Source organism: Tamandua tetradactyla, chromosome 16 (assembly GCF_023851605.1).
Source record: "Tamandua tetradactyla isolate mTamTet1 chromosome 16, mTamTet1.pri, whole genome shotgun sequence".
Lineage (NCBI taxonomy): Eukaryota > Metazoa > Chordata > Mammalia > Pilosa > Myrmecophagidae > Tamandua > Tamandua tetradactyla.
Genome location: NC_135342.1, coordinates 82,929,173 through 82,947,536, shown reverse-complemented (window position 1 = coordinate 82,947,536; position 18,364 = coordinate 82,929,173). Strand labels below are relative to the sequence as shown.

Genomic DNA, 18,364 nt, shown 5'->3' with positions numbered 1-18,364 from the left:
CTCCAACGCCATGGACTGGCTGTAACGTGCACTGGGTGTAAGAGAGGCCATGGATTCTTTCGCCTGCCATGCTCAATAACCAGTTCCTGAGACACCGGGTTTCAGAAAGAGAAAGAGTTTATTACTAGGCACACAGTAGAGAGCAGATGGCCCACTGGCCCAAAATCTGTCTCCCTGAACCACAGTAATTCTGATAGTTTCATTAGAGAAAAGATAGGCAGGGCTTAGGGTAATGGCCCCAGATGATGGGGAGAGAGGGGATATAATCACTGAGCATGCACAGGTGATTACATGCTCAGTCACAGAATGCATGAAAGAAAATGGTGGAATGAGGTCTAGGTGACTTGTAGGTCACAGTCTAAGCTACTGCGCGTGTCGGGGGGGGGCCCACTTTGGTTTGATCAGTCTCGGTGATCAAGATAACTGTGGACCTGGGGTGGGTTAGTTCTGGGCTGACCCAGGACCCTTTATTAATAAACATTAGAGGCTGTCTTTAGTGATTACAAGACTCTGAAGTTGAAAAACTGGATAACTGGGTACAAAGGAAGGTTAGTCACAAGGTGTTCTACAGTCACTGGGGCAGGAGATAAGGGCTACACAACCATCAGAGATCAAGGCGGCTGGATTACAATTTAGAGATTTCACGAACTTCCCCTAGTCTATTCCAATATACCAGAAAGCAAAAAGGAGTATCGATAGTAATCTACGGTAATCAAGGAGTATCTATAAGAATCAAGTACAAGGAGTATATTCAGTAATCAAAATCATCCCTTAAATCCTGATATCTCGGTTTTAGAACTCATCGTTTTTGTTTGTTATCAATGTCACCCAACACCAGTAAGTTCAACTATCGCCAGGGTCGTGAATGAAAAATACTTGTGTATCCATCAGCAAGTTAAACCTGACATAGATAATAAGGAGGGAAAAACTCGGGAGGAGGGTTAAGGCCAATCTGCCGCAGAAAATCTGAAGGGGGTCTGCCCCACTGTGTTTCATGACCTCGGTCCCATGTCAGCCCAGGCACGCTTGCTCTGGAGGATAATAGGGTTGGGGACGGCCCCTGAGAGGCTCTGGGGAAGGGCCCCGTCCTCTTTGCCCATGGGGTCTCCAGGCCTCCCTCATGTGGACAGTAGAGAGAAGCAGGGCTGAGATGACCAGAAGCTCTTCAGGAAGCTGCTTCTATCCATGAATGGAAACCCCCCCACTCTCCCCCCAACCCCAGGTACCCTAGCTGGACTTGGAAAACCACAGGGACAAAATACACTGGGCCCCTCCCTGTCCACACCCCAAGGGCACTATCAGGAAAGCCTGCCATGTGGGAGGAAAACCCGGGGTGAATAAAGAAAGCTGGCAAGAGATTGCCTCAGTCAGGAACAGATCTAAAATTTGCATATACACTTCTAAGAATAAGTTGAAGAGGAAAAAAACCCTCCAGATAATCTCTGAGAGAGGAAGTGGCCGTTCCTGTGGCCCACCTGCCCACAGATTCCTCCCTCCTGGCACCCAGGTCTTCCGTTCAAGTCACAGGAGAGCTACCCCCAGGAGCAGAGGTCATCTTTACTAGGAAGGAACTAAAGTACGCCCAGAAGCAAAGCAAACATAAGAGCAAGACAAAACAAAGAGGGCTCCAGGTCAACTCCAACACACCTCTCCTCTCTACCATTATCAGCCAGGAAAGGAAGTGTGGGTTGCAGATAACACAAAGTGGCCACACTCAGGGTGTCTGGGAACTCTGATCCAAGCAGCTGCCAAGTTTGGGGATTTAAAAAAAAAAGAAGTAAAAAATAGACTGAGCCTCTTCTAACATCAAAAGGGCTGGAGATGTGGAAGCAAGACCTGGAAGTAGGTGAACTCATTAATGTCTGGAGAACCTGAGAACTCTCAGTGTTCTTTTCCCCTGGGTTCATTCTGTGCACATCTGTGGAGCACTGGACAAAGGGGCCACCCTGCCTGGCCCCCCAGTTGCTGAGAGCCAGTATCTGCATGCCCGTCCCGGCTCAGGATTTCCGGGTGCACCGTCCCAACTGCAGCTGTTCCTGCTCACGCCCCAGCCAAGGACCAGCCCTGCTGCGGTCTCCGGCCCCAGGCTCCCAAGCACCACACCTCTTCCCATGGGTGCTGCCTCCTCCCTCAGGAAAGCCCATCTGAGGAAACCCTGCATGCTCCCCACGTCATCACTTGTTGTGGTCCCTCTCTTAGAGACCGAAATGCAAACAGTGATGACACAAGATGGAATGGGATGTCACCCACATCTCCTATCAGCATTTCCCAAGGCTGTGTCCCCTACTGAACTGAGCAGGCCTACAAGACATGCCACGTACACGCTGAGTGAACGGCACCCAACATGAGGAGTAAAATCCTCCGAAGTCCAGACAACCTCCAAAGCAGATGCAGCCCTGGCTGGGTATCCCCTGGGGACAGGGCTACCCCAAAGCCTGGTGTACCCCAAAGCTGCCAGTGCTGGAACACTGTCACTGATGGACAGTCCTTCCCAGGGAGACAGGTGAGACTGGGCACGGCAGACAGAAGGTCCTTTCCGCTCGGAGCAGAGGTGGGGAGGAGCTCAGCCCGGGGGACCCAGAGTTGGGAACTATCTGGGAACTGAATCATGACTGCGAGCAGTCAAGAACAAAGTGACTGATAACAGCTGCGACATGAGCAGCTGTTATCAGCTGCTCATGAGTCTCTTTATGGAGACTGTGCAGATCTCCATAAGGTGACCTGGCCACAAGCACCCTGCACTGGCCAGCCCTCTTACAAAAATGGGATGACATTCTTGGAGGACCCCAGGACCACCAGGAAACAACGATGACTTCAGACAACATGAAGGAACTGGTGCCGGTGGGGAGTGCTGACTGGCCAGCACTCAAGTGGTCAGCATTAGCAGGTTTCCTCTGGAAAAGAGAAGCTGTCAATTTTGACACCTGAGGGGCATGGAAAGCCTCAGAGGTAAGTCTGAAAGTTCAAGTAGACAGCTTTAAAGATGAAGAACAGTTTCAGCATCTCCTACAGGCAGGTCACAAACCCTATTTAACAGCAAAGGGCTTGGCCTCAGCTCAAATTCCAGCCTGTAAAACGCCACATCAGCAACACCCACTGGCTTGCCATAAAGATCAGAAGCAGATTTCAGAGAAGGGATTCCCTTACTGAAACAGATGCATTTTATAGAGCTGGTTGAAAGGTTTGGTTCTACTCTAAAAATAGCCCAGATATAGCCATGGTTAAAAGGTCTCAAAAGATGTAATTATAAACAGAACCCGGATGAAGAGAGGGTAAAGCCAAGTGGCCCTCTAGCTAACGTATGCGGCCTAGAGAAAAGCTGGTAAGAAACTCCTGAAGGAGGCTCCCGGCAAAGGCAAGCCTGCGATTCCCGACCTCTGCATGGACCAGCTGAAGCCAGTGCAGGAGAGTCACGGAGAAGAGAGACAAGCAGGAGCAGTCGGCCTCAGACCCCACAGTGCGGTAGCACTGTCCATCTGGACCCCTTGGGAAGTCTGCGGATTTCCTCCTTTGAGCAGCACAGACGACACTCACAGCAGCCCCTCTCTGCCCTGGAGTGGGGGGAATGAGTGGGTGGGCTTTAGCGAGTTCCTGCTGGGCTGCAGACTACGGAGAGCCTCCATGTGCAGTGCTGGTCCCTCACTCTCTACTCTGGTCAGTGTCTCCAACCAGTGCCCACGGTCTCGTCCTGCGGCAGATCTCCACACAGGACACAGAGCCCTCACTCGTGCTGGTCAGTGTCTCCAACCAGTGCCCATGGTCTTGTCCCGCGGCAGATCTCCACACAGGACACAGAGCCCTCACTCGTGCTGGTCAGTGTCTTCAACCAGTGCCCACGGTCTCGTCCTGCGGCAGATCTCCACACAGGACACAGAGCCCTCACTCGTGCTGGTCAGTGGGTGAAGGCACAATCTTCTCAAGCAACCCTCTCTGGATGAAATTATGTTATAATTTATTCTATTATAGGTGAGGAATGTTCTCTCCATCCATCTGAGGATTAAAAAATCCCCAACCTGTCAAAAGCTAAACTATTCCCAAAAGAGATATCGCATTTATTTTCGCAAGGGAAATTAGCTACCTCCTGAAAAAGTGGTCACACCTGCTCTGGCTAACTGAAGGAAGAGGAAATAGGAGCAGCGTGGGAAATTCTAGTCTGGTGAAACCCTTGCCATTCAGGCCAGCATCAGGACTGACCGGACTGAACAAGGGGTTGGAAGATGAGACTCAAGACTCACTACCACCCACAAGCACGACAAAATCAAGAAACATGAGAATCTCGTCCCTGCTGATGGGAGCTTCATGCCAGAGTGGCCACCAGCATCAATCAATCACTCAATAAACCAATCAATCAATGGGTTTGAGTCTAAAGGAAAGAAAACAAAGCAAGCTTAGTTTGGTGGGACACAGCTGCATCTGATTTTAGACTTTAGGAAGCCTGACGGAGCCAAGAGCTTCTGGAAACCTGACTTGTTAGTCATGGCCTAGCTCGAGGCCCCGAGTCCTCAAGGCCCATGTGTCAGCTCAGAGCCGGCCGCAAATCCTAGCCAGAATCCGAGGCCAGTCCTCCTGCAGGATGCTACCAGGTCTCCAGGCCAACAGTGACCACAATCCTTCCAAAACGATTTTCGGATTTCTATTACACTTTGCCCTGAAGAGATCAAGTACCACCAAAAATAGAAATCAACACTAGAAGGGCGTACGTCTCATACACGCAATCTTACGCAGCTTAGCAGCACATGAGCCACAAGTGTAGAGAGACAGCTGGCCCCTGTGGGGTCATCCTCCAATTCCATCCCAAAACAACATCCCTGAGCTAGAAATGCAGATGCCAGGCTTGGAAGTGCACCCAGCTTTTTAAAAAAGGCAGAAGGTTAGAGGGGCTGGGAACAGAGTCTGTGACTCTAAGAGCAGACTTGCTGATTGGGATCCAGCAACCAGACGCTCACCTACTCGGCTGAACCCATTCGCCCACCTGCCTGGTGGTTAAACAGTCTTTCTGGGTCTTTCTTCTCCCAGTATGAAGGATGTGGATGCACAGGGAGGAATGGCTCTTCAGAGCCACTTTATGAAGCCAGGAAGCCAACTGAGCTTGTTCTGAAGGAAGCTGCAGAATTCAGGCCACAATTTTATCAACCCTAGCATGTTCAGCTGCCACGTATAATAACAGTGAACACCAGCCGTGTGCTGGGCTCTGTGCCAGGCCCTGAGGCAGCAGCATGCATAAACAAGATGCTCACCCTCCTGGGGGCCATGCTCCAGAAGGGGAAGCCTGCCTGAGCATAAGGGTCTGAGCCAAGTCCTGTGGGTTCAAGGAAGCCATCCAGCCTTCAGAGCACTCGGGAGTAAGAGCAACAAGAGCAGAGGCCGTGGTTGTGAGCAGGTGGCACTGGCATGAGTGGGGTGTGAATGGACAGTGCTGGTGCCAGTGGAGTGTGAGCAGGCAATGCTGATGTAAGCAGGGTGTGAAGGTGGCACTGCTGTGAGGAGGGTGTGAACAGGCAGCACTGGTGTGAGCAGGGTGTGACTAGGTGGCTCACACAGGTGAATACATAGTTACCACATGGCAATCTCACTCCTGATATATACCTAAGAGATAAGGAAACTAGGTCCACACAAAAAGTTGTACACAAATATTCATGGTAGCATTATTTGCAAAAGCCAAAAAGTGGAAACCACCCAACATCCATCAGTCGATGAACCGATAAATAAAATCTGTTACATGCATATAATGGAATATTTAGTTACAAAAAGAAACAAAGTACTGATACATGCTACAATGTGGATGAACCTTAAACAATTATGCTAAGTAAAAGAAGCCAGAATTCAAAGCCACATATTATATGACTCCCTTTATATGAAACGTCCAGAATAGGCAAATCTACTGAGACAGAAAGCAGATATGAGTTCCTGCCTGGGGCTGGGGAGGTTGAAGGGGTATGGGAAGTGTCTGCCAAAAATGGGCAGGGCGTTCTTTCCTGGAGTGATGAAAATGTTCTAAAATTGACAGTGGAGATGGCAGTTGCAAAGCTGTGTGCATACCCTAGAAACCAGTGAACTATATACACCCTAGATGGATGAACCATATGATACACGAATTACGTCTCAATAAAGCCGTACAAAACCCACTCCAAACCCCAAACCCCAATGACGTGCTCGATTCTCTGAGGACCACCCACTCTTCCCTAGTGCTACACTCAGATATGCTTACAAAAACCAAACCCAACCCAACCCAACCCAATGCTGCAGCCCCTCTGACCGCAGACGCCCTGCCCATCACAGCCCCCATATGGGCAGCTGCCATGGAGCCACATGGCATCAGCAGGACCCACCCCCTAAAGAAAATCTTCTCCCCAGAAAGACTCACAGGACACGTGCCATCCCCTGGCCAGGAGCACGGATACTGCAGAAACCAAGGCTCCAAGCCCAGCCCCAGGGGTCAGTTGTGTTCGAGGATAGTAACCGGGTGCACAGAGTGTCCATGATGTGACAGTGGGTCTGGGCAGCACCCCCCGAGCAAGGACATCATCTGTCCTCACCAGCTCTGAGCATGTTCATGTCCAACAGGACCAGGGGAGAGTGGGACAGCCTCGCTCCGGTTCAAGTCAGAGGGGACTGCCGAGGGAGGTTACATAATAGGCTTTCATTTTTGCAAACTGTGGGTGAACAGCTGTGTGCCCCAAACCTAAAGGAAGCAGGTGTTCTCAACTTGAACACCCCTGAAACCCAGGGTGGGCGCCTACCTTGGTGGCTGAGGGGAACGAGGCTTTGGCTTCTCCTTGTCCTTCTCCCGTTCTTTCTCTCTGTCCCGGTCTCTGTGCTGTCTGTCCTTCTCATCCCGCTTGGCTCGCTCTCTCTCCCACTCCTCTTTCCTCCTCTGCCGGTCCTTGTCGCGTTCTCGCTCGCGCTCGCGCTCGCGCTCCCTTTGCCGTCGCTCCCTCTCTCGGTCTCTCTCTCGTTCGCGCTCTCGCTCTCGCTGTCTGTTCTCTCTTTCTCGTTCCCTTTCCCTTTCCTTAGTCAAAAAGCCAAACACACAGAAGCAAAGGAGGAGGTGAGGGCAACAGTCTTCTCCAGCGGTAGCTGTATCTCAGAGTCCCTCCTTACACACAATGTTGACAAGTGGATGAGGTACAGCTGAGAGCTGAACACAGCCTCAGTGCGCCGTCAGCCCAGCTCTACAGCCCTGTGGGAAGCCAAGGGCCTGCTGTGTGCCAGCTGGGTGAGCCAGGCAGAAGAGTCAGCTCTCCGGACTCAGCCACCTCCTCTGTGAAACGGAGGAACAGGGGCTGCCTCTGAGGGTGGGTGACAGGCAAAAGGTCATCATGTGTATCAAATACCTCCCTTCATAAACTCTGGGACACAGCATGTACCCCCAAACTGTTGGCACTTGTTTTCCCAATATGATCCTCAAACACCTTCTTGAATGGTCACCCTGCTCTTATATTTATTCATTTCCTCTAACACTTAAGATTTAAACAGAGTAAAGCGAAAAATCCCAGCACCTGTGACTGATTCGAGGCTTAATGCTGCCTGTGGGGACATGCCTGGTTCCTGGGACTTATGCTTTGGCCCATCTCTTGGGCACAGCAGGGAGGGTGTGACTGAAGCAATCCCAGGAGGTCCCTCCTTCCTTCCAGGCTCAGTACCCCTTCAGCCAATCCCAGCCAGAAATCTGCTCCAGATGGTTTTCTTAGAGACACAGGTCCTCTTCTCCACAGCTCAACATTAGGTGGGACCTGGGGCAGTCAACCTCCTTTGCTGCTGAAAACTCACTATGCTGTCACATAAGCTAACATGTATGAACTGCTGCTACCCAATCCTCTCCTAGAGGCAGCTTTCTCACATCACCCTAAACACACAGGGCTCAGGCCCTTACATCTGAGCCACATATGTTTATAAATAGAATATGATCTCTGGGGCTCAGATCGACTCAGGAGGAAATGCCACTATAGGACAGTATTCCATTAGACCAAGAGTCAGGGCAAGGAGAGGTCCCAGGAAGCTGCTCTCCCAAGTACATCAGAGTGACAAGGACTTAAAAGTACAGAGAATGGGACAGCGGCAAGCTCTAGGGGGTGAAGCATCCTCCTTTGCAGGCTGGCATCCATGACCTGATTATCAAATCTAATTTAAAAGAAATACAGCAAGAACTAAGCATCATAAATACAACCAATGGATCTAAACTAGTCCTTCACAATCAATCAATTTAGGCTTGAAACCAGTACACAGTGCCAACAGAATTCGTCCACAGAACGTCTCATGCAACTATAAAGAGGTGATTCTGACGGGCTGGTCAGGCTCAGAGGAGCAGAATGAAGACTCACTCACCCGGTAGTTGTGATACGGTTCTGTCTCAGTGTACTGCACCCTGAAATTTTCGTACTGCCCGCCACGCCAGAACCGTTCTATTTCGTAGTCGTAATAAGGATCTGCGTAAGGCTCCAGTCTAAAAAAAAAAAGGGAGTAAAAGTAAATCTTATCACTAAGTATGCTAACGAAAAAATACCCCATAAAATGTTAGCACACTAATACCCCATGACTGTGTTGAACTTATTCCAGGAATGCAAGGTTGAGTCAATGTTAGGACATCCATTAATAAACTACACGTAATAATAAACTTAAAGAGAGAAAACAACAACATAGGATTATACCTAAAGATGACAAAAATCTGACACCCACTACTGATGAATATGCAAGAAAATAGGAATCGATACTTTCTTAGCATGGCAAATGTACTTATTTGCTTTAGACCTAGTTAGAATCTTCCTACAGAGGGAAGCCTAAGAAGCATTTTGACCACGACTGGACACCAGGAAGGAGCGCCATTTTCGAGACCACCCAGCAGGGTCTGGAGGCTCTGTGAATGCCTTCAGATGGAGGAACCAGGAGTCTGGGAATGAGGAGGGGAGCTCCCGCCTCCTGCACATCATGTTGTCAGATACCTGAGAAGCCCAAAGGGCAGTGACAGCACGAATTCAAAAAGAGAACTCAGCAAGGCAGACGGATAAAACATTAACAACCAGAAATAAATGAAAAATAAATAAATAAAAATAACAACCAGAAATCAATAGTCTTCATATACATAAAGAATCACCAGGAGACAGAGTGTAGAGAAAATCTCATTTTAACAATAGCAAAAAGACAAGATACTAAGAATAAAATATATTTTACAAGAAATGTGCAGGAACCCAGGTGTGAAAAACTTTAAAATACCCCCTGGAAAAACACAAAAGTAGACCTGTAGAAATGGAAAGAAATCCCTTGTTCCTTGACAAAGAAGTCAGTTCTCCCTACATGGATTTATAAATCCAAGGCAATTCCAACAAAAATACTGATAAACTTTTTTATGGAGCCAAACAAATTGATAGTGGAGTTCATATGAAAAAACAAATATGCAGGACAGCCAAGAAGACACTGGAAAAAAAAAAAAAAGACTGGCCTTGTGGACATTAAAGCATTGCAAAGCTGACGATTCAATAGCATCGTATCGGTGTGTGAAGTACAAACATAACCCTGGGGTAGATATAGTCCAGAAATAGATCCAAGTTCAGATGTGAAAGACGGCATCTCACTGTGGCAAGGATGGACCTTCCAACCAGTGGTGATGGGAAAACTGCACAGTCACTGTAAAGGTAAGAGTAGACGTCTCCTTACAAGAGCACTCGAGAACAAACTCCAAGTGGGTCAGAAGCCACGTATACCTACCCAGGCAACTGGGGGAGTTTGCCTGAACTCTGGGGGCAGGGAGCAGCATCGGCAGTAACTTCTCTTCCTTTCCTCAGGTGCTGGTTGGGTGGGGTGAAAAAAAGAGGTATATGTACACCTGGCGACAGGTGAGTGGGACACCTGGCCTCAGGATGTTCTCTCCAGGGCATTTCTCAGTTCCAGACCAATTCTCTCCTTCAGAGAAACTGGGTAGAAGTAGTTTCAGGTATCCACAGCCTGAAGAGGTCTCAGCTCTGGACCGGCCTCTGCTGGCGCTGCTACCTCACTGCTTTCTAAGAAACCTCACTGCATGGTTCAGAGCGTACCGAGGTACAGAGACTAACCCAAAGCTGGCTTTGTCAAATAATACAACTTTTTTCCTTCCAAACAGCCAGACATCTTTCAAACTATTTAACCATCACACTACTCCAATCTTCTTTAATTGGAACAATTAGTACATCTTTGTAGAGGCCACTGGGATATATGCATCACGAGAATGCTGAAGAAAGAAAACAAAAGGCAACACTATACACACCATCAAGTGAGACCACATAAACTATCCTTCCCCATATGGATGTGAGGGTTTGTGTTCTGTCAGTTTTGCGGAAACTGGTTTAAATAAAATCAAAGTGGCCCTTTTACTGCAGGCCTTCTCAGAGTCTTTGCCATGTACATTCCAGGGAGGCTGATGGAGGCAGAGGACATCACACTGCCAAGCCCTCCACCCTCAGAACCAAGCATGGGCTTCCCTCCAGCCCAGCAGGGCCTGTGTTGCCTGGAAACACCAAGGAAGGCCGCCGTCCAGCACTACCGGGCTAATGCTGTGCTCCTCTGGCACCACTGCGAAAACTTTTGAACAGTAGCAGAAATGAGTTTGGAGGGACATTTGTTTAATGTAGTTAATTTTAAACCCAATCTCATTGAACAGTATATCATGAGCTCCACAAACATTTCCAAAACAGGGCTTTAGGGAAGACAGCCTGTTAACAGGGGTCCTGAGAAAGGGGAGCCTTGGAAGAGTAAGTTTCCACAAAGTTTAAACCAAGTGAGATAGGCTCAAGGGCTCTGTCTCTCTGCAGTCTTTAACTTGTCAACCTGCTCACATCTCTTCAAGACGGGCATCTATCACACAACATCTAGCTCATCTGACACCACTGGGACTTACATTTTTGGGAATACCTACTAGCACCTGTGCACACTCCATGGGGATGGAGCTGTATTTGCACTCCAGCTCCAGGTCTCTGGAGCATAGGTGGCGTCTGACTCCCACCCAACCCCACAGCAGCACTGCATCTCCCTGGGAGGAAGCGCTGAAGTCCCGCACTGGGGGAGGTGTCTACCCACCGTGATGTGCCCAGGGGACCTCTGCCATACAGCCCTGCCCAGGAACAGGTGAAAAGCCTGGCTAGAAGAGAACTTTTAAGAATCAGAGGTTTGAGCTAGAAGTTGAGGGATCGCTTAGTTTAACTGTCTCATTTCAAAGACAAGGAAACCAAGACCCAGGAGAAAAATTATCTACTAATTCACACTTTTTACCTAGGGGTTACAAAATATTACTCAATGAAATGACGTAGGGGTTATAAAATATTACTCAATGAAATGAAACTCAGAGTTAGCCCCCCCTTTTTTTAAAGGACCAACCAAGCAGCCAAGCATCTAATGAAGCACAAACACACAAAGGCACACTGTTTTAAATTTTCATAATTCTGGGGACAGAAAGAAGATGCTAAAAACTTGCAAAGATGAAAATAAAAACAAAACTTCAGACATCTCAATAGCCACAATGGAAGCCAGAAGGCAATGTGAAAGTTTAAGGGAAAATGTTTTTCATCCTAGAATTATACACCAAATACTACTAAATTGTGTGGACATAACAGTGGCATTTTAAAACACACAAGGTCTCAAAAAAAAGAAAACCAAAACCAAAACCCCCCCCCCCAAAAAACCTGTCCCTTACACCCTTTCACAAAAAGTTATACAGAAGATGAGATCTACCAAAACCAAGCAGTAAGCCAAGACAGAGGAAGACGTGGGAAAAACAGAAGAAGTGGAGTTTTGAGGCCGGGAGGTGAGAGGCAGCTGAGTAGCCGATATGGGGAACACATTTCCAAAGTTGAGATTGCACGGGAACCAACCCAGAGGGGCGGGTGTGGTGGAAAAGGGGGCAGGTGTGATGGAGAAGGGGGCGGGTGTGGTGGAGAAGGGGGCGGGTGTGGAGAAGGGGGCGGGTGTGGTGGAGAAGGGAGCAGGTGTGTTCTCCTCTGACCAGGTGAGGAGGAAAAGCCCTGGAGAGTCAACAGGGGCAACTCCAGGACCTGGCCCCACCCCTGCAGCCTTTACTCCTAGCAGTGGGGACGGGAGAAGGGCCCCAAGGAGGCGCAGGCCGCAGCCATTTGCCCCCAACTGCACTCAGAGTGCATGGCAGCACCACCCGATCTTGGGCACAGGCCACTTTAGGAGAACCCAGAGAAGCTGGCAAACACGGACTCTTCCCTGGACCAGAGCCCCTCGTGTCTGACCACACAACCTCTGCAGAACTCCCCCTTCCCCTACCCACTATGGGAGGCCTGATCCACCAGGTCAGGGAAGCAGCACAGCCCAGCTGCCTTTCAACGAGACAGAGACCACAGACAAGGTCCCTCACAACGTCTAATCGGGAAGATGGCCAATCTTAACTCAGTTAAGTGATTAAACCAAGAACAAAGCAGCCCACACTTGCTAAGCTCCTATTTAAGTGGTTTTCTGAAAGCCACTGCTGCTGGTTTCCCTGGGGCCCACCTCAGTATGCTACTCCACGAGAAAAGCCTCCTGGAGAGCCCTCCTCTCGCAGAGACCAGCCACAGCTGCCCACCGAGGCCCAGCCCTGAGCCTGGGCGGGAGGCTCCCATTGCCCCCCCCCACCCAGATGGCACCCCCTGCATCCCGGGGTCCCTCATGTTTTAGGGACTGCACACTCCCCTGGAGGGAAAGAAAGCCTCAGGAGCTTCCCCGGCCCCTGGGACAGAGATGCCTCTGTGTGGCCCACCAGGTCTCACAGATCGGAGGGTGCCCGAGCAGTGCCTGAGCAGTGAAGAAGGAACTCGGAAAGCCATGAACTGGATGTGTCCGTCTAGAACACCATCGTTTTACTAAGTGATCCTGTAAAGGGGATTCTGTTCAGTCTCATAAAGGAGCCAACTAAGAAACAATTCCCCTGACCTTTGTGCCATCTCAGAAGGCGCTTTCCTAGGCGCTCTCCATTAGGTGCTGCGTGCCACTAGCCCTGCAAAGTGGACACCGAGCCGCACAGCCCCCACTACAGCGCCCCACCGAGCACCTGACTACTCTTGTAGATTCTAGGTGGCAACTACAGTTTCCCACCCCCAAACTCGGTAACAGGGAACAAAATAAAGGGCGATGTTTACAGAGAGGGTCCATGCCCTAGAGATTACCTGAAATTAGTGGCTCTCAAACTTTAACGTGCACCAGACTCAACCAGAGGGCTTGTTAGACTGCTGGCCCAAGCACCTCGAGTTTCCCCCACGGTAGGCCACATGGGGCATGAGAGTCTGCATTTCTGACACACCCCAGGTGACGCTGGGCTTGTGGTCTGGGAGCCCACTGCAGGAGACCCAGCACTAAATCGAAGCCGTGCTCCTTCTCCTCTCAGTGAGGCAGGGACGCAGCACGGTCCCACAGCTTGCTGTGGTGCTGGAATGGGGTGTGAGCTCCCTGGGAAGGATCTTGCCAAGTGGAGTGCCCCACAAGCAACACCAACTCAAACTGGAGGCCCTTGAGCCACCTGCTAAGCTCCTGCCGCGCCTCGTACACCACCCTCCTGCGTGTTACCCACGCCCCTGAGGTGCCAGCTGTTCCGAGGGAGGGCCTGCCCAGGGTGGGCATCAAGAAGGCATCAAAGCTGGACGAGGAGGAAGGGGAGTGCACCTTCCTGACCCCTCCCTGTCAGCAGTACCTGGGCAAACACCCTCAAACAGGCAGGACAAGCCCCATCACCATCTCAGGCCAGCGGAGCGGGTACCCACACCCCCCTTCACCCTCCAGGGGTCCGTGCCTCAGTTCTGCAAGACCCCTCCTCCAAGTTTCTAAGTTTGGACAATTCCACCCTCCCTCCTTCCCTCCCCCGGGAGTGACAGCTGCTTCCTGCAGGTGCTACCTCCATGGTACCTGAGGGCTCTTTTGGCCCTTCAATCACCTAGGTAACAAGTTTTCACAGCAAAGCTCCTCAACAAGTGCCCATCAGAAACAGCCAGGACAGGAAGCTTTTCCAAAGTGATTCACAGCAGGGACTGCATGGAGGAAGTCACTCACCAGGCCTGGGGGGGCGCCACACTTGTACTTTGCACAGGACCCCTAGGCCAATTCTGAGGCACAGCTGGGGGGTTAAAAACACATACAGGTAAAAACTGGGCTCCTAGATATTAAAAGAACCTGAATCTCACCTTCCGCCCAGCACCTACTCCCAGCAAGAAGGCAGAGGTGCAAGTCAGGTGGCGCCTCCAGCCTGGAGTGCTCTTCCCTCAGAAGGCTTTCAGAGCCATGGCAGGTGTGCATATATGCACCTGGAGGGCACCCCAGGATAAGCAGGGAGACCACAAGAGGCTTCCACGTCAGGGCAAATTTTCCTTCCTTGCCACTTGGCCGCCACACCACCTTCTGTGCACCAAGGACGCAGCAACGGCCCTGAGGCAGGAGCGATAAGACTGCCACCCCACTTTACATGGGAAAAACCAGAGGCCCAAAGCACTTCAGGCCTTTGCCCAGGGTGACCAACCAGGACAGCAGAGTTGACATTAGTTCTTGCTCAAAACCCCTCTGTGATGGATCATTCTCTCCATATAACATGGTTTCCTTAGAAAAGGTGAATGTTCCAAGTAGGCCTTTAAATCTCAACACTTCTGAGCTGCTGTAATGGCCTGGGCACCCTGAGCCTCCTGCCCTCTGCCTGCTGCAGTCAGGAAGCCAGGGGGACAGGGAGGGGATGAGGAGCCCGGGAATGGCCATGTCAGTTCAAGTCGAGGCAACTGACCCAAAGGCACAAGCACTGCACATGCTCCTTTTCTCGGTGCCCTGTCCTAGCCTTTAAGCCCTCAACTCCCAGTGAGGATGGCATTCTAACGGCATGTGTACAGGGGCAAGTATAGCTATGAGACCACGAGGATGCTAAAACCAATCAGGATCCTTGGCCAAATTCTCATTCATGCAAGTGACCAGAACCCATGCTGTTCGTGACAGAAATGTGGCCTGTTCCCAGCACAGCTGCTGTCCTCTGAAGACGAGGAGTGGCAGGTGATGGGAGTGCATTTGTTAAACAATTCCTAAAAAGGGGCCTTCTATTTTTCAACCAGCATGCACCTTCTGTAATTATTTTTTAAAAGAGTAGTAATAAAATTTGGAGATGGAGAAACAACAGAAGGCATTTATAATGAAAAAGGTCAAGTCTACCGTGCTCTGGGATTTTAAAGATAAATCTCATCATTTTTCTGGTTCCTGGGTAATGCGGGAGGGCTGGGGAGGAGTCAGTGAGATTTGCAGAGCTTCAAGAGCTACTGGAACTCTCCCAGGACAGGCTATGAGCTCCTTGGCACAGAGCTTAAGCAATTCCTCACAGAAGCAAAGGACAGAAAAGGCAATTGCAAAAAGGAAGTGGGAATCACTTCAACCCCAGCAAGAGCTGGCAGGCATCGGACCCAAGCCCAAGGCTACTCTTCAGAGCACAGACCTGGCCCAGCTGAGGACAACTTGACTCACTTCCCAAAGGCAGGTAAAGGAGAACCTGAGGGCAGGGCATGCACGGCCTTCTCAGCTGCAAAGCGAAAGGGAGGAAAAGGCAGGGCCTTCCTTACGCTGCATCTCTGACATCTCTTGTGATCCGATAATTCCAATCACGGAAAACTTCGTTTTCTTTATCAAACTCCCGTTCATCTTCACCAATGGTCACCGTAAACCTTTTCTCTTCAAAATCAGGCTCCTGTTCTTTCCGAATGGTTGCTTTTTTTAATACCTACCATTGTAAGAAGAAAGAAGTCAGCATAGGGTCAAAACACTGACGGCCACTACTGAGAGCACCTGAGAAGACCCGATGTCCTGACCCTTGTGTTCTGGCTCTGACCAGGCTGATGCTGGAGGGCTGGCAAGGACGAAGAGCAGTCTACAGTTCAGGAACACAAATGCACCCCTTCTTGGGCACAGGCATGGGAGGGCAGAACAAAGTCTGTGTCCTGTCTCTGCGGCAAATATCTGTCCTTGGCACTCAGGATACTCCCATGAAAGCGAGCCATGGGGCTCCCTATGAAGTGTCTTGGAATTGACTCAGGAAGCTCAGAACACTACTGCGGTGAGGAGCACAGGGAGGACACTTGAACAGTGTGAGGAGGCCAGCGTGTGCATGCTGCAGTGACGCTGCGAGAAACGGCATAGAAGATCATCCGAGTCTCAGCAGAAAGGAAAATGGGCTGAGTGTGTACTGAGGGAGAAAGGAAATGTTAAGTCTGTCACCTTGCTGGAAAAGCTGGCCTGGGGGTTAAGAGAGCAGTGTTCAATCACAGACTTATTTCCAAACGGTAAGGCCACAGCCTACAGTACTCCGGGGGTCAGAGCGCAGCTGAAATGAGGGAATAGAGAGGGAGCAGCTGGCCTGAGCACAGTAGTCGCCCTGGGCAGAGAGGATGCGGAGGCATGCACACTGCTGGAGGTCCATGGAAGTGAAAGGAAGGCAGGCTTGTCCAGACGGGCAGGGGCCCTGGAGGGAACAGTGAGAGAGCTCTGTTTGCCTCTGTGTGGCCTAGCTCCCTCTGGGAGAGGGGACTGATTGCAGATGCTACTTTTTGCTCTACAATGGTAAGGGTCGGGCCAAATGCTGCCCAAGGAACAGAAAGACCCTGAGTCTGTGCGCCTAGGAGGGAGAGCTAGTCAGCATTTCCCATTCTTTACTGCTTAGAAATAACTACAGAAACAGACCCTTAACTTCAAAGGCCTTACTGAACTTTTTGCCATTGTCTCTGGATTAAAGAAATGCTAACAGTGAGTTTGTACAATACGAACCACGAGCATTTTTCTCCTAGATTTTCTGCTAAAATCTGTTACCTCCTTCGCATGCCGGAGTCCTCGCTCCCAGGCACTCTCTGTTGGGGGTTCTGGAGGGGGTGGAGGCAAAATTTCATCAACTACTGGCCCACCCTATTAAAAAAAATCAGAAGGAAAAAAGAAAACAAGTAAAAACTTCAAAATCCATAATGAAACAGGGCAGTAAAATCATCAACTCAAACCAGCAGCAGCCGCTGTGGGCCTCGCCTCCAAGCCTCACTACTGTCCCTGGATAAGGCTTCCCGAAGGCCCAGGTGGACACGATGGCGTCTCTAAAGGACAGCCTTGCAGCTAAGGTGAGTCACAATGCCTTCGACAGGAGGCGTACTAAACTGTCTTGAGCACAGAATTCTGATGGCTGGTAAATGAATAGGAAGAGGAGTTCACGCACCCAAGGACTGGCAGGCATCAGTGGGTGAGGTCCAAGAGGCGGGGCGCCATTAGGTGGGAAAGGGTCGGCTTTGGAGATGAGGGAGTAGTTCCCCTTGTCGTTCACTCCAGGGTGTATGAACCTACAATTCATTCCCCAGGTACAGTTCCCTAGGGAGACAAAAGTCAGGTCAGAAAGCACCCATGTAGCCAAACCGCCCTGCCATCCTCCTGCATCTCTGGAGCAGCACTGGGGGTAGGGGAACCCAGGAAACAGCTGCAGCAGCATGTGCTGGGAGCACAGGTGCAGCAAGCTCTCATGGGGTGCTGAAAGTGACCCGCACAACCCCCAAGGTGGGTGCTCCTATGTTGGGAGAGGCCCCGGCTGGGCCCACTTCCCTCCACAAGGCCCTCTGGTACACCCAGAGTACGCAGCATACAGGTGGCAAGGTCTGCGGACGGCATCCTCGGCCAAGGGAATCTCCAGGAGACTTCCTAAAGGGTGGTTAATTCTTGAAGGCTCCTGAAGGAGGTTCGGGGCTCACACGGTAAAGATGAAAATAACCCCCGTTTCAAAGTCACTTTTTTAAAGAGTCAGTGCATATCAATTATGTGATCAAATTTTTTCTCTTAAAAAAGAGGAAGTCTGAGAGCTCCCAAGTGCTGAGCCGGCCTGGGGAGAGGCAGCTGAAGGTGGCCCAACAGCCTCCTCCTGACTCTGCTGGGGATTTACTATGAGTTTGTAGAGAGGCCAACACCCCAGCCCCCACGGTGGGGGTCCCAGGATCACAACTGTGCATTATTTTTATTCCGACTCAAAAAACACTAATACTGAAATAGAAAATGAATTAGAAGCATAAAAACAATGAGGACAATGCAGATCTGTCCCAGGGAAACCCTGACAGCTCTAGGTAGTGCATTTCCCCTACGGTCACAACCCACTTCAGGGTATTGCCGGGACTCAAAAGATGGGGCGCAAAGTAAACACAAGAAAAGTAAACTTACAAATAATAAGAAACTGACTTCCTCTTTTGGCACTCAGCAACAGAACTCCACAATGATCAAAGGAAACCACTTAACTTCACAGGGTCGAATGTAAGAAGTTGAAGTTAACTTACTGAGTGAATTGCTTTTTTAAAATTTAATTTTATGAATAGGTAATGTATTCATAAAGTGAAAAAATAAGAAAACATACAATGCCTAAGTGTTA

At 50.1% G+C, this 18,364-nt stretch overlaps 1 protein-coding gene across 6 annotated transcripts in view; it reads right to left on the bottom strand.

Moving 5' to 3' along the window:
• Nucleotides 1-18,364, bottom strand: part of ZC3H18 (zinc finger CCCH-type containing 18) — a 55,177-nt gene that overhangs the window by 18,894 nt on the left and 17,919 nt on the right. For all 6 annotated transcript variants that reach the window (XM_077133264.1, XM_077133265.1, XM_077133262.1 and 3 more), the window contains 5 exons: nucleotides 17,177-17,325; nucleotides 16,786-16,878; nucleotides 15,546-15,703; nucleotides 8,326-8,443; nucleotides 6,741-7,009 (listed from right to left, as the gene is read on the bottom strand). In XM_077133264.1, coding sequence (XP_076989379.1) covers nucleotides 6,741-7,009; nucleotides 8,326-8,443; nucleotides 15,546-15,703; nucleotides 16,786-16,878; nucleotides 17,177-17,325 — 787 coding nt within the window. The remainder of the gene's footprint in view (nucleotides 1-6,740; nucleotides 7,010-8,325; nucleotides 8,444-15,545; nucleotides 15,704-16,785; nucleotides 16,879-17,176; nucleotides 17,326-18,364) is intronic.